The 16,877-nt window shown below is 37.4% G+C and overlaps 1 protein-coding gene across 1 annotated transcript in view; it reads left to right on the forward strand.

The window, feature by feature from the left end:
- Cul3 (cullin 3) overlaps window positions 1–16,877 on the forward strand; it is a 332,171-nt gene that overhangs the window by 57,462 nt on the left and 257,832 nt on the right. Inside the window, exons 2-3 of the mRNA XM_067151333.2 lie at window positions 4,625–4,822; window positions 12,770–12,955. Of these exons, the coding sequence (XP_067007434.1) occupies window positions 4,625–4,822; window positions 12,770–12,955 (384 nt within the window). The remainder of the gene's footprint in view (window positions 1–4,624; window positions 4,823–12,769; window positions 12,956–16,877) is intronic.

Here is a 16,877-nt window from a genome sequence, read left to right on the forward strand (position 1 = left end):
ACAGTGCATCCATTTGTTTCAGGCCCCTCACTTTCATCTTTTCATCCGACCTTCTTTGGTCAACCGTCCTGCTTTGGTCAACCGTCAAATCTTTTCTTCTGACCGTGACATTTTAGGTTTGTCGAACAAATGTGGCACCTTTCATGCTCCTTATATCTTCATTCTTCTTCCTTTTAAGAAAAAAAGTGTAATTATAATTACTGGTATTTCCCCGTAAATAAAATTCACTGTCATTCTGTGTTTGGAAGGCCTTGGGAGTTCTTTATTTTCATAGCCTTACCTTTCTTTTGCCAATACCTTCATTCTTTGAGTTGGAGCTTCTCCTATGATTATTATTAAGAGGGGCTGACAATACGGTAACTGTGTCACTTAAAACAATCATAATTCCTTGAATTCCTTGTACCTGAAAGAACCAAGTACTTTGGCAGCAACAAGGTACATTGAATATTGAATTTTCACGACCGCATTGTAATTGAAACCGACTTTCAACTTATTAGGTCGTGTTATGTACATTCAGTACGTGTTGAAGAGATGTTACGTACAGAACAAAAATGGCCAACCAGACACCAGTGGGATCCGAACCCACAACCTCCTGATTTCGCGTCGGTTGCTCTACCAATTGAGCTATGGTGGCCTAGGCCATCTTTGTTCTGTTGGAAAGGATCTAAGCTACAGGTCTGGTACTACTACCATCACACTGTAGAGTGCGTTTATTGTGCTGACTCTTTCGCTTTCATTTTTCCCGTTCAACCTTCTTGGAACTTATCTTCCGAACCCAATGGTATTAGGCAGTCTTACATGTTTTGTGACTTTCGTTGCCCTTGCCTTTATTTTACCTGCTGATGCCCTCCCCTCCCCCACTTCCCTGAGTGCTGTACTTCTATTAAAACAATGATTACTACTACTCTTGCTTTATAGGACTTGGGGAGAGGGATAGAATACATCCACAAGGAGGGGAATAAAGCGGTGCAATCTCTCAACTTGGCAGCATGGAGTTGCAACCACAGGTCCCTAACTGAAAAAAGAAAAAAAAAAAATTTAAAATTAAACTTTATATATCACATTTGCTTATCAATATTTTGCAGTTAAATGTGGTTTGCACTGTAAATAATACAGTTTATTGAATATTTGCAATATTCATTTACTAAGTAAGTAAATTCATGTCCTCGTCCCGAATTGGTGCACTGTTTTTTAGGCACACCCCCAATGGAGGTGAGCTGCATGTACCCATTTAACCATATAACCTACCACTACCAACCCTCCTGCCAATCTTCGATTTCTTGCAGTATGTAGGCTACGGGGAATCGAGGATGGCAGCTAATAGCGCTAACCGTTTCACTACGGAGTTGGTGGACGTTCTTTTGCTGAAATGTTTTAAATACTGTTATCAACAATATAATCTGTAGGACATGTTTTTAATCCTTATCTTGCATATCAATTGTAATTTTTTCAATACTAGCTAATTATTTTAAAAAGTTCCATTATTTATGTCAGCCTACAGCGGGTAGCCTCAACCCATTGCCCTATGACACCATACGTGTTCTGCCGCCCAATATTCTGGACTGGGCGCTGTGCTGACGATAACGCTAATAGTACCAGCCCATTTCATAATTACCGTGTGATAATTGTTGTTCATAACTTAGTCATTCTTTTGCTGAGATGTTTTAAATACTGTTATCAACAATATACTCTGTAGGATATGTTTTTAATCGTTATCTTTCATATCAATTGTAATTTTTGCAATACTACCTAAATATTAAAAAATTTAAATTATTTATGTCAGCCTTACGTTAACATTTAATATACCGGGCGTTCATTTTCAACAAATTTTATTAGTAGATTAATACATTTAATAAATTAATAAATTTAGTGCTTTTTGTTTTGTTCTTACTGAGGCAAAACACGTCAGTTTAGGAGTTTGCGTAAAATTCAATAAAGAGTGGTTTTGAACTTCCCCCTTGAAACTAAATTGACATGTTTTCCTCAATAAGAACAATTGAATGTATTCAAAGTGGGGCGTTTTGAAATGCACACTATATACTATAGGCGTATAAAATCAGTTGATTGCAAACAAACTAGGCCATGTTCAATATCAAACAAATTTTATAACTGCTGTTATACTAGTCATATTTAAAAGATATTGAACAATTTTTATAAATAAATACAATTATACAGTGTATTTCATCTTAACAATTCAACATCCTTACCTCTTATTAAACTTTATAATTACCGTCCCCAACTCTTATTCTTATAATGTCCGGTTCTATGGCTAAATGGTTAGCGTGCTGGCCTTAGGTTCCGGGTTCGATTCTCGGCCGGCGCGGAGATTTTAACCTTTCGTTGGTGGCTCGGGGGTTGGATGTGTGTGCCTTCTTCATCATTAGAATTCATCATAGGTAGGGTCCCATCCCCATCTTGCACCAGGCTTCTTCGGCGGCCACAGCCATTATTATATTCTTATGCCTATCTTTTATTGTTAACGTTGAAGGAAAAGAAAACTGAATATGTTGAATTAATATATTTTGGATTTCCATCACATTCTTTCATACTATAATACACAAGCCAATAACCACACTAGTTACACTTGTCGACTGCTGTCACAATGTAATAAACAAATATCTCTCGACGCCCACTTGCTAGCGCAGAATGTGCTGACTTTGCCTTTTGCCCGCTTTTCTTTGAGTTGAGGCTACAGGGTCTAAAACCAATATGTCGTTTGTATATATATATATATTTAAAAAAAGCACCCACTGATATGCAAACTATCATGCAGATACCCACAATAGTTTTGAATTATGATGAAAATAATGTGTAAAAAGTTATGGCAAATGAGAAAAAAAATTATGGCATAGTGACAGATTTGGACATTTACAAACATATACTTTAAATTAGGCCTAATGAACATTTTCACCAGGTTAAAGAGGAAATTAAAATATCCCAATCAATCAATATTCTGAAGGCTAATGCCTTGTCGATGCAACCACTCTCTTCTTTCATTGGCTGTTCATTTCAGTTCCATGTAATTGTCACAACCTAACCTCTTCTTGATGTCCAAATACTTCATCCTAGGACTTCCTATCCCTTTCTTTCCATATTCCATAAAGAAAAAATTTTGAGTTGGAAAACCTTATACAGAATCTCTCATATAAACTCAGACCGAACGCACAGTGTTTGTACTCTACTACTGTAGCTGCCTCAGCCAAACTTATGTCGTGCGTGGCCTCCCTGCTTTAAGTGTGTATACGATCGTATATGAAATCTTACCTCATAAAAGATGCTGGAAATATCGTCCTTCCTGGGTTATACAGGTATTGCATCTGGTAACCCTATTCTGGCTGACACGAGTGATTTATGCCAGTGTAATCATTCTGATTTCATTTGCAAGGTTTTTTTTCTATTCCTCCAGTGTGTGAGGATTTGTTTGATACACTTTTTCGTTCAGTTTAACCCACAGGTAAAAATCACACACTGTTAGATCTGGAAAACTAGGGGGAAATAGACCATCACTTATCACTTGGTCTGCAAACACTTCCGAGAATGTAAGAAGAGAATCTTCTGCTGTATGAGCAGGGGCTGAATCTTGTTGAAACCACCCAAACAATTTTCTTCTTCCGTTAACTGATGGAAGAACGGCGTCAAAATGTCATCTTGGTACTCTGTGCATTTACTGTTGTCTTGAAAAAATAGGCCCAGTTATTTGTCTTGCACTAACAGCACACCAAACACCAATCTTCCTATCATAATGAGGAACTTCATAAACACCATTAGGATTTTCTGCACGCCAATTGTGAGAGTTATGACTGTTCACATGATCATTAAGATGAAACCAGAACTTTTACATACAAAAATATGATGTTTCAATGATAACTGTCTCACCATGTTAACAGCTGAGATTCAGACTGGTGACTGATGCTTGCCAGATCAAACACGCGTAGGTAGCTTGCAAGGTCAAGAACTGTGCGTGCAGCTCCCGCACTGCAGAACCCCAATCGGAGGGTAAAAACGTCACTTAGACTGTCTTAGTTTGTATGAGAGATGCTGTATTATGACTCATACCGTACATACTTGCAACTATTGTCTTGCCTGAAAGTATAAATTATTTTACACTTTTATGTGTGTGATGGTATATTTTGTTCTTGTGTAATGTTTTCTATTATTCTTTACTGTAAAGTTCACTCATTCTGTATGCATCTAATGAATTCTACTCTGGAGATTAAATTTTGGATTCATATATATATATTTTTTTTTTACAGTTAACATCTTTATTACCTCACCATAGTTACAAACCATCGGTATAAGGGAATAAAGGAAATATTACATGGCTAGACTAACTGCTTAACTACAACTAAATTGGATTGATATTATGTAACACATTTAAATTGTAACCCAATTATAAAAGAAATGATACTCCTCAGAGCTAACCATGGAGTCTTGGACATTATCTTATGTTGCTTAACTTCATTGCATCAAGCAACTCCAGTATAAATGAAGAATACTAATAAATAGGTTTACACACCCCTCTGTGTCTCTTTCCTTCTTTTCTCCAGAAGTATTGATATGAGCATATAACTTTAGTAATAAATTGGCAGTTTGTATGTTCATTAACGTATTGATTATTTTGCAGATGACAATGGATGAAAAATATGTGGAGAGTATATGGACATTGTTAAAAAATGCAATCCAAGAAATCCAGAAAAAAAACAACTCTGGTCTCAGTTTTGAAGAACTCTATCGGAATGCATACACGATGGTTTTGCATAAGCATGGTGAACGGTTATATACAGGCCTAAAAGAAGTTGTTACTCTACATTTGGAATCAAAGGTAATGTAACTTGTGAGTGAGGAATTATTTTTTGGTGTTACAGGTCTGAATATGCATTTTTTCTTGGATTATCATTTGTATAATCTCTATTCTTGCTTTATTTATTTATTTATTTATTTATTTCATTATTTATTTATATTGTTATTTTATTGTTCTATCTAGGCTTATTTACTAATCTATTATGTATGTTATGAGCAAGGCCCGGATTTCTTTCACCTAATACATGCCGGAAATGACCTAAAATCCTAAATGAAATGACTTAAAACGTGCAAAAAAAAAAAACCTTAAAAAATGAAAAACATATATTTATCCAAAATAGTAAATACCGTATTTGCGTTGTCCACGTTACCTTTAACTCGCAATCAAGTGAATAAAATTAAAAAGTGATGCCAATAATATGATATACAGAAACGCCTGGGAGATTAATTTTTCAGTCCTTTCTTTTAAATTCAGTTCGTTTAAAATAACTAAGCATTTATATATAGTCATTATTGGAATATTTTGCAATCTTTGCAATCCACTGATATTGTGGATACCACATTTCACATAATTTATTGGAAATGGAACTGAAGGATATGAGAAGGTTCGGTAAATGTTGAGAAGATATGTAAGCTAATAAGAATGGGAAGCGTTGACTGGACATCTATGCTGTTATGGGATTAGCCGTTGCATGTAGATTCTTCAAGCATAAGGCTATTCATTGCTGCACCTGGGAGGGTAGGGGGCACCATATCCATAACAGAGTTTGAATTAAAGAAATATCTTAGGAATGTGTGGGTATTCTGTGTGTATTTCAATGATATAGATCACTTTTGGATCTGTAGTGAACTGTGTGTCTCTAGGACTAGGATAGAGAAAGTAAAATCTCTCTCCATACAAATAAGTGTAGATAATCTCCAGTACAGGGAATTTAGATGGAAGTACATGGATATGATTAGTGAAAAGAATAGACAGTAAACAGGATGTGGATATATAAAAAAAATGGGCAGCATACAGGGATACTATAGTAAAAACAAGGGAATGCCTAGGAGCAGCTGTGTGTAAAGATGAAAAAAAAAAAGAAAAAACAAAAAGAAAAAAAAGACATCTTCATAGAATGATAAAGTGTAAACGTAAAAAGGTGTGTCAGAAATGGCTCCAATCAAGGACCAAGTGCAGACATTGAATTGTACGTAGATGAAAGAAACGGAATGAAACAAATTATTGTTGAATTGAAGAAGTCGTGGGAGGATTTCGGTAGTAACCTGGAAAGACTTGGTCAAGCAGTGGGAAACCTTTTTGTATAGTAATAATGAATTGTGGAAAGGGAGAGAAAAAGGAAATGAATAGCGTTTTGGATAAATCAGGTGAACTCATAGCGGATGTCAGAGTGGAAGGAATATTTTGAAAATCTTTTAAACATAAAAGGAAATCTTTGTGTTGATATCGCGAAGAACCAAGCTCATAGGGACAATGCCGTTAGTGGAATTATGCTTGAGGAAGTGGAAAGGATGGTAATTTTACTTCATTGTCATAAAGCAGCTGATGTAGATGAAATTAGACCTGAAATGCTGAAATATATTTGGAAGGCGGAATGAAATGGCTTCATAGAGTAAAAAGATTAGCATGGAATGTTAGGGAGGTACCTTCTAATTGGATGAAAGCAGTAATTGCACGTATCTATAAGGAAGGGAACAAGAAGGATTGCAACAAGAATCAAGGTATTTTATTGATCAGTATACTCAGCAGTTTTGTAAAGGAGAGTATGATCAATATTTGAGACCACCGTAAATTGGATGAACCCATTGCGGTTTCAGACCACAGGGTGGGGCCTGCCAGGACAGTATGTGCTGATTACTGCTCGTGGTACCCCTGCATAGGTAGTCGGAATTGAATTTCCGTTACCTAACTGAACGTCAGCATTCCAGAAACAACACAATTCATGTAAGATGAGTAAGATGTTTTCCAACAATCGGGAAGGGCTCGTATCAGAGCCAATCATTACAATTATTTCTGTAAACATAGAAGGATTATCAATGTGTAAAGAAGAGCTATTACACAACCTTTGTTACACCCACAAAATGATTTATTGTGTGTTCAGGAAACACATAGGGACATTCATCAACGGCGCCCTAAGATCCGAGGAATGAAATTAGTGGCCGAAAGACCTCATGGCCAGTATGGTAGTACCATCTTTGCCAAACCAGATCTTAAGATTCTTATGACTTCCATCACAGAACAAAATAATGTTGAAATAATTACTGTAGAAGTTAGTAACTTTGTAATTTCCTCTGTCTACAAGCCTCCCAATGAGGTATTCTCATTTAATCCTCCTGCTAATTTCAGCAGTCCGAAACCATCTGTTATTGTTGGTGATTTCAGTAGTCATAGCACTGTTTGGGGCTATTCTCAAGATGATTGAAATGGAGATGCCGTACTAGAGTGGGCAGAACTGCATCGACTATCCTTGATCCATGATAATAAACTTCCTCCATCTTTTAATAGTGGTAGATGGCAACGTGGATACAACCCTGATCTTATTTTTGTGAGCGAGAAATTAGCTAATCAAAGCATGAAGTCAATTTGTTCACCGATTCCTAACACACAACACCGCCCCATTATGTGTCAGTTGGTACCAGCAATCCGGCCACACACTGTGCATTCAGGCGAAGGTACAATTTCAAGAAGGCTGACTGGCAAAAATTCACCACAATGCTTGATGAGAGGATTACAACAATTGATCCCGTTCCAGAGGCATATGAAGAGTTCTTGGAACTCGTCCAGTATTGCTCCAGAAAAGCTATTCCTAGAGGATGTAGGACCAGTTACATTCAAGGTCTTACCTCTGAAACATCCACTTTGCTGAAAGAATATAAAGACCTTTTCAAACAAGATCCTTTCAGTGATGAAACTATCCACAGTGGGCAGCGTGTTATTTCCTCCATTTCAGAATCCAAACGTAACCAATGGATTAAATTAATGGAAGAGCTGGATATGGGAAGAAACAGTTACAATGCGTGGAGGTTACTTAGGAACCTCAGTAATGATACAACTAAGACCTTAGTACATAGCAACGTTTCTGCAAATCAAATAACTAGTCAGCTCGTAGAGAGCGGCAAATCAAATAAAGCTGGGAGAGGATCAAAACAAAAAGAAAAGCCGACTAACCAGGAAAACAGCATTCTCTCTAACCAGTTGGCTATGGAAGATCTACATAGAGCGCTGAATGAATGCAAAAATGGTAAGGCGGCAGGCCTTGATGACATTTGTATTGAGCAACTCAAAAGATTTGGTCCTGTCAGTAAGCAATGGCTCTTGGACTTATACAACAACTGCATCAAATATTGCAAAATTCCTAAACTGTGGAGAAAAGCAAGAGTTATAGCCAATCCTTATGCAGTCAGTCCCTGCTATGAATGGTGTGGAAGTGTTGCTCATAGGGTCGGTTGGGGTATGCATTTCAGTGGGCTTGGCAGACTGATATGTAATAGCAACTCTGGCTCGGTGAGGAAAGCAACGGGGAAACTACCTCACTCCTCATTTCCCTAGTACGCCTCTTGTGTGATGCCTAGGCCATCTATGACAGCTGATGGCAGAGCTGTTGAGGATCCCACCAACGGCATCGCTGACGGACTGTACATACATACATAGCAATACTCAAACTGGCAAGAATGCAGGTGATCCGAAGAACTCCTGACCAATCTCTTTGTTGTGCCATTTATACAAAATCTTAGAAAGAATGATTCTGGACAGACTATCTGAAGTGATAGACCTATTACTCATACCAGAACAAGCCGGCTTTCGACCAGGGAAGAGTTGTACTTTCCATATACTGCACCTCACACAATATATAGAAAACAGCTATGAAAACAACAAAGTCACTGGAGTAGTTTTTGTTGATTTTACATCAGCCTACGATACAGTTAATCACCATATACTGCTTTGTAAAGTGCACAGTATAACTAAGGACTATAAACTCACCCAAATGATTGAGTGCTTTCTACAGAACAGAAGGTATTTTTTGTTGAATTCCAAGGCAAGGGGAGTAGATGGAGGAACTTAAAGAATGGCCTTCCACAAGGGAGTGTGCTAGCACCTATACTTTTCAACACCTACACCAATGATCAGCCTCGCCCACAAGGGACAAAAAGCTTTATTTATGCAGACGATGTTGCTCTGGCAGTTCAAGAGGAAATGTTTGAACTAGCTGAAGAGGAGCTCTCCCATGCTCTACAAATTCTAAGTGGTTATTACCAAGAGAACCAATAAAACCAGACCCATCAAAAATACAAGTCTGTGCCTTCTACCTAAAAAATCGACAGACAGCGAGAAAAATGCAAGTGATTTGGGAAGGTAAAATATTAGAACACTGCTTCTCTCAAATATCTAGGAGTAACTCTTGACCGAGCACTAACCTATAGAACACATTCTCTGAATATCAAAAGGAAGGTATTTGCAAGAAACAACATTATCCGGAAATTATCAGGTTCAACCTGGGGGACGCATTCTCTCCTTTTAAGAACATCAGCAATAGCCCTCTGTTATTCAGCAGCAGAACACACCTGCCCTGTCTGTTGTAGATCTAGTCATGCTAATCAAATGGATGTTGCCTTAAATGAAACCTGCAGACTTGTTACAGGATGTTTGAGATCTACACCACTTGATAAAGTTTATTGTCTAGCAGGTATTGTCTTCAGATATTCGTCGTGAGTGTGCATCCAGACTGGATAAATCTAAAGCACTGAACCTGACGACCCATACTTTATATGGGTACCGTCCAGCAACCCAACGGCTCAAATCAAGGAAAAGCTTTCTCCATACAACTGAAAGCCACATTGAATCATCATCGAACTTCAAAGTGAATTGGTGCCATTCCAGATCCAGCCACCTTGCAGGATGGATGGCGCCTTCCGAAAGACTTACTCCAGGCCACATGGAAAGCTGGTCAATATGGAAGACGTTCAACAGGTTGTGTTCAGGAGTTGGAAGAACAAAGACTAACATGAGAAAGTGGGGTCTTGTTTGTGACTCCACTCTATGTGAATGTGGTGAAGAAAAGACAATAAGCCATCTTCTTGTTTGTAACTTGTGTCCACCTACTTGCTCTCTCCAGAATGTGATAGACGCTACCAAGAAAGCATGTGAATAAGCTGCATATTGGTCACACCATATTTAATTAATTTTGTATTTATGTAGAGCTTAAATCACATCGATACCTGCCATCATCAGAAATAATTAATGATTATAGTACCAAATTTGTCATTGTCCTGTATAATTGTAAGTATAATGTATGTTTCTGACACAATTAAATAAATAAAAATAGAAAAATGTTACAAAAGGAGTAGATAGTTACGATTATATTTTGCAGATGACAAATGACAAATTGTTGAGGGAAAATGTTAGCCATACTGAGGGATTATGGGATTAATGGTAGATTATTACAAGCAATCAAAAGCATTAATGTTGACGGTTGGGCTGCAGTGAGAAATGATCGTGGAATTAGTTCTTGTTTCAAGGTATTTACAGGCGTTTCATATTTGTTGTTCATAGTTTACATGGATCATTTGCTGAAAGGTATGAAATGGCGGGGAGGGATTTAGTTGGGTGGAACTTTAGTAATCAGTTTGGCCAATGTTGAAACTTGGTTGTAATGGCAGACTGTGGTGAAAGCCTGCATTCTAATATCTGGGGACTTGAAACTAGGTGTAATGAGTATGATAAGAAAATTAGCATTTCCAAGACTAAAGTGATGTCAGTGGGGAAGAAACTTAAGAGAATTGAATTTCATGTTGGGAATATAAAATTGGAACAGGTAATCATATCAAGTATTTAGGATGTGTATTGTCCCACGCTGAAAGACATAACAGTTTATACTGAAGTATGTATGTAATGTAATGTAATGTAATGTAATGTAATGTATGTATGTATGTATGTATGTATGTATGTATGTATGTATGTATGTATGTATGCTCCCAGGATGATTAGTAAGTGAGTTTGAATGATGGTGCAGCAAAGCTAATGCAGTGAGCTTGCAGTTGCAATCACAGTATTCTGTAAAAATAGGTCAGCTCCCAGACAAAACTATCTTTACACCAGTCTGTTTACAGACCAACTTTGCTTTACAGGAATGGAGGCTGGGTGGACTCAGAATATCTTACTCATAAGTTAAAAGTAACAGACATGAAGGTTGTGAGAATGTTTGCTGGGAGATTTCCTTCTATTCAGTACCCAATATTAGAATAAGTATTGAATAGGTGGAAACCTGTTAGCTCTTGTTTTATATTATATTGCTCTCCAGTGTGGCATAATATGAAATTTATTACCTAATGATTGTTGGTACAAACAGGTGGGAACAATGGCAATGGGAATGAGGAGATAAAGGCTAACTTAGGAATGAACTCGATAGATGAAGTGGTACGCATAAACAGACTTAGTGGTTGGGTCATTTGAGGTGAATGGAGGAGGATAGGTTATGCAGGAGAATAATGGATCCGGCCATGAAGGGTAAAAGAAGTAGGGGCAGACCAAGGCGACGATGATAGACTCAGTTTCTAACGATTTAAAAATAAGAAGTATTGAACAAAAGGACGCCACAGAGCTGGTTACAGATAGATGATTGTGGAGGCATTTAGTAGATTAACAGAGGCTTGAGGACTGAATGATGAATGGCATAATAGTCTGTAATGAAGGATGAGAGAGAGAGAGAGAGAGAGAGAGAGAGAGAGATTTTTTTTTAGCATATTCTAAATTCAGATAAATCTATGGTTGGACAGAAAAGAAGCATCATAGCATGTGTCCTGTCATCTAAAATAAGACATACAGTACATAATCTATTCTTCCCATAAACGATGTCCAATATATTGACACAGTGTTGTGCATCAAATACGGTCCTTTGTTTTGAATGGGTTGTTTTAAAATCAATGTTACATATAACACAGACTTAGATACTGCTGCTGCTACTTCTGCTATTGTGCATGTCCATGAAGTGCTTTGACAATTCATAAGTCGGTCCATGCATTAATCTGTCATGTTGGGACAAATTCTTGACAGTACGAGTTGACAGATAAAGGTTTGTTGAACACTAACTATCGTATGCAATGCTGAAAGTTTGGACTGATCCTGAACTAAATTTGTAGCTGGTTGTGTCAAACGTAAGTGATTTTATGTGTGAAATCAAACCCAGGAATCTTATTTCAACCATCACAGTTGTGAAAATGGATCTTATTATACCTCACGGAAAATAAATTTTTGAAAGTGGTTTTTTTAATATTAGGGGGTATAAATAAATGTAATTAACCTTTCTCTTCATTTGCATTTTAATGAATTTTCAGTGTGATGTAATCAGTGTATTGTAGTCTGACTCGTTGACTGAATGGTCAGCGTACTGGCCTTCGGTTCAGAGGGTCCCGGATTCGATTCCCGGCCGGGTCAGGGATTTTAATCGCTTCTGATTAATTCTTCTGGCTCGGGGACTGGGTGTTTGTGTCCGTCCCAACACACTCCTCTTCATATTCACACAACTCACTACACTAACAACCACCACAAAAACACACAATAATGATTACATCCCTCCAGATAGTGTTGGCGTCAGGAAGGGCATCCGGCCGTAAAACAAGGCCAAATCCACATGTGCTACACAGTTCGCACCCGCGACCCCACAGGTGTGGGAAAAGCGGCAGGAAAAGAAGTAATCATTGTGTTTTAGTATGATGATAGATGTACAGTAAAATCTTTGTTGTTGTCCATCAACAGTCAATACTTATCTTTTATTAAGTAGATGGAAGATACAAGAATGTGCCATGTGCCACTCAATTGTTTGTGAGGGGGGTATTAAACGTCTGAGAATATCTACCTCACATTACTTAGTCCTTAGTGTATAAGCAAAATATTACGAGTCTGCTCTGTAACTGATTACACTTCATTACATCCTAAATTTTATGTTGAATTATGTTATTTTCCTTCTTTTAGGTTAGAGAAGATGTCCTGAAAGCCCTCCATAATAACTTTCTTCAGACCTTAAATCAAGCTTGGAATGATCATCAAACATCCATGGTGATGATCAGAGACATTCTTATGTACATGGACCGTGTCTATGTTCAACAAAATGATGTTGATAATGTATATAATTTGGGGCTAATAATCTTCAGGGATCAGGTATTTGGTTTAAAATATTTTGATAATATATTTTTGAATTTTGTATTGAGATTAAGGTATCCTTAATCTTCTATCAGATGTACAGTAGTGACAACATTTTAACACTTGGTTATCAAGTCTGGCGTGGTTTTATTTATGTACATGAGTTTCTTTCAGTTTACCCCGTCCATCCATAGCTATTGTTTAATTTTTTCTCCTGTTTGCACATCATTTTTTTATTTGCAAACTTGTTTCTCCAAAACATCACATGATCCTCATATAGGTCTTTTGCCTCTGACATTTCACTCAGACTTTGCTCTGTTTGAACTCATTCTCTTCATAATACCATACTATCACAATATTTCCATCAAGCTCTGTTTCATACAAAGTCACTGTCTTATATCCTTGTTTTTTCTAGTGTGTGTGTGTGTGTGTGTGTGTGTGTGTGTGTGTGTGTGTGTTGTAACTGTACAGAATTAATCTTCTTATATCAATAGTTTACAATGGCTGTATATCCTGTTTTCCTTTGTCAGTATACTCAAAACTTAAATTTAATACTTTCTTAACCCCTTAATGCCAACATTATTGTTTGTTTTATTTCAAATCCACCCAAATCACTTCTAGTCCATAGTAGAACTTAACTACATAGTAAAAAAAATATTAGGGGAACATGTTTTGTAACATCTGGTATGTGAAAGTTAATGTGGTAAATGGGGTTCCAATGGTCGTACAGCATACGTTGAGACCTTAGCTACTCAGGGTATGTCAAATCGAAGTTATACTCCATCTGTAGGCGTAGCCATGTATTAAAATGTCAGGTGACCCCTCAAAACAAAGTGAATAGCGGTGCGTCCCTATGCTGTTGTAAGCTACACAGACTACTGCGGTCATTTGACATCATTGTACGTTAACCAGCACATCCCATGAGACATCTTAACGAGGTTCAAGTTGCAAGGGCCGTCACTTTGATCCAGGAAGGATGGACTTTTCGTCATGTTGCTGTGAATCTCAATGTCTCTCAGTCAGTTTTTCAACACTTGTGGAATCGCTGCATTAAGGCAGGCCAGTTTACAAGCGGGGTTGGACAAGTATGTGTGAGATAGGCTTGGCAGAAGTGTTCGTGGGCATCCTGTTGCACCACTGACTCTCCAAGACCTCGAACAGGCTCTTATTGAAGAATGGGACCTGATACCGCAACGTGACCTCCGTCAACTTATACAGAGCATGCCACTTAGGTGCCAAGCTGTGATAAATGCCCATGGAGGACATACACCATACTGAAGCTCTCCAACTGTGATAAAAATCCACCCTGGCGGACTGTTATCACTTTGTTTTCGCCCGTATTTGGACATTTCCGTTTGTGTTCTGAAAATGAACGTGAATCCATCAATGTTCATCTGTATACTTCAACGGTAAAGAATAAAGGTTTAGTTGGTAATATACCTGGGTGTGAGGTTTTGTTTTATGGAACATGGTATACGTTCAGAAACATGCTCCCCTGATTTTTTGGAACTGTGTATATAATATTAAACTCATACTTTTCAGGGTTTCATCAGCAGATACTTAGCATTTTACTCTATCATTTCTTTAGTATGTATAGATTTTACATATTGGTATTGATAAATTATGTAGAAAATAGGTACACTAAAAGAGACTGAAGATAATAATTTATGAGGAATGTACACTAAAGATACTAATTGAACTACATAAATGATGACTGAGCAAGATGTCACGCGGTTTGGGTCAGGTTGCTATTGGCTTGCATTCAGGAGATAGTGGGTTCGAGCCCCACTGTTGGCAGCCCTGAATATGGTTTTCTGTGGTTTCCCTTTCTCACACTATTAAATACTGGGGCTGTACCTTAGTTAAGGCCATGGTTGTTTCCTTCCTACTCCTAGCCATTTCCTATCCCATCGTCACCATAAGACCGAACTGTGTCAGTGCGACGTAAAGAAAATAGTAAAAAAGCAAAACATAAATAATGCAAATGAAAGTACAGACAATTTCAAGTGTGTTACGGAAAAGAAATTTGAGTTTCGTGGGACATGTGATGAGGATGGATGACAACAGGTTAACAAAGAGGATGTGGAATGCAACATGCTTAACGGGAAATAACTAGGTGAAGGAAGTTAGGGAGGATTGGAAGGCTGTTGGCATAATGGATAAATATCCACTAATGACTGTTCGGGATAGATCTGTTTACATAAAGCTCGGTGAATGTCACAAATGGACCGATAAGATTAAGTTCCAAATCACAGAAGCAGAGAGAAATAGGAGTGAAAGCATGAAGAAGTATTGTGCAGAATGAAGATGTGCTGGACAAGTCACTCGAGATCCTAATGGTCGAAATGAATAAAATAAATGATTATATAAATAATGCACTAAATGTCACAAGATTTCACAGACACTGCTTTGCGGGGTGATATATCTTAAGGTGTCGAGGCAGCCTTTTCCTTTTGACATCATTTTAAATTTCTTGTGAATGTCTACACAATATGGTGATGAAATTCTAGATGTTACAAGTCACATCCAGACCTCCTTCGAAGGAACTATGAATTGTGAATGGAAATGTTCAGGAGCCATGTGACCACTGACCGTCACCATTTCTTTCCACATATACTTACTCTGTAATACAGCACATTCTGGTCCATTCTCTCTGTACTGCCCGATCCACCACTAAACTCCAAATACAGTGAGGCTCTTGACATGTACTTTGCTTTTCTCTGCCTTGTAGTATAGCATCACCATTTGAAATTGGTTCAGCGCCATGGCAAGTTGATGGTATGGTAGCCACAGAGCCATCAGTCCAACAAACGGTACTTTTTTCTGTCCAAGTTCCTTGCCATCTCATATATCCCTCGCGCTTGTCCCTTCGTCTCATTTGTAGGCATAATTGGGCGGTTTCAGTTAATTCTGTTCTCTCAAACTATCCTTGTAGTGCCGTATGTACAAAATTTTAGATGAGCCAAATGTGCCATTCTGGTAAAAAGGTTATCGAAGCATAATCAAAAGGGCAAGTGTGACTTATCACCAGGTAGCTGATCAGTACCATTCGAGCAGCTCACTTTCCAAATCATTGTTCATACTCAGTATTACCATGAGGATTCTTTCCTTGGCAAATATTAAAATTTATGAGACAGCCCGAGGATGTTTTTGAACACCTAACCTTATACCCAAATTGGATGGGCAGCTTTCCACAGATAAATTGTTTGCAGCTGTTCTTACTGTGATATTAGTTATAACCAATATATTGAAATATTCAGGATTTCAGTTATTGGCGTATAAAATTCTTGTATCATACAAATATTAATAACATGAACATAATGAGGTCTCAAAACAGGACAGAAAATATTATCATTCAGGCAGACTAGTAAAAAAATCATTCAAAACACATTGCTAACTTATTAAAACACAGTCTGTAATATGACTAAATACTGTTATAAAGTTTTCTATTGTACTCATCCATGACATTTCCTGTAATCTTCTCCATAATATATATTTTCTCTCTTTCTTTATTATTTGCAGTATCAATTCTATATTAACATACTCCATATGTTCTTTATGTATCTTTTTAATACATTCATATTTCATATCAATCGATCTGTTGTTTCATACAGTCAGAAAAGCTTTGGTCTTCTTAGTAACTCTCTTCATCTCACACCTCTACATTTCATTCAGAATCCAGCCCAATGTACTAAAGGTGATCATCTACAATTTGGTACTAAAAATCTCCAGGGAAAAGTTAAAATAATATAAATTGTAACTATGTTTCCATAGGTATATCTGAATCATATACTTGCATCTAAGTACATACATAGTTTTAACAGAAAGTTTAGGAACACACTATAATTTGACCAAACTCGATAGCTGCTATAGATGTTGATTCCCATAGAGAATCTGAAATATTTGTTCCAAATGAATAGATAGCTGCAGTCGCTTAAGT

Source organism: Anabrus simplex, chromosome 7, assembly GCF_040414725.1.
Source record: "Anabrus simplex isolate iqAnaSimp1 chromosome 7, ASM4041472v1, whole genome shotgun sequence".
Taxonomy (NCBI): domain Eukaryota; kingdom Metazoa; phylum Arthropoda; class Insecta; order Orthoptera; family Tettigoniidae; genus Anabrus; species Anabrus simplex.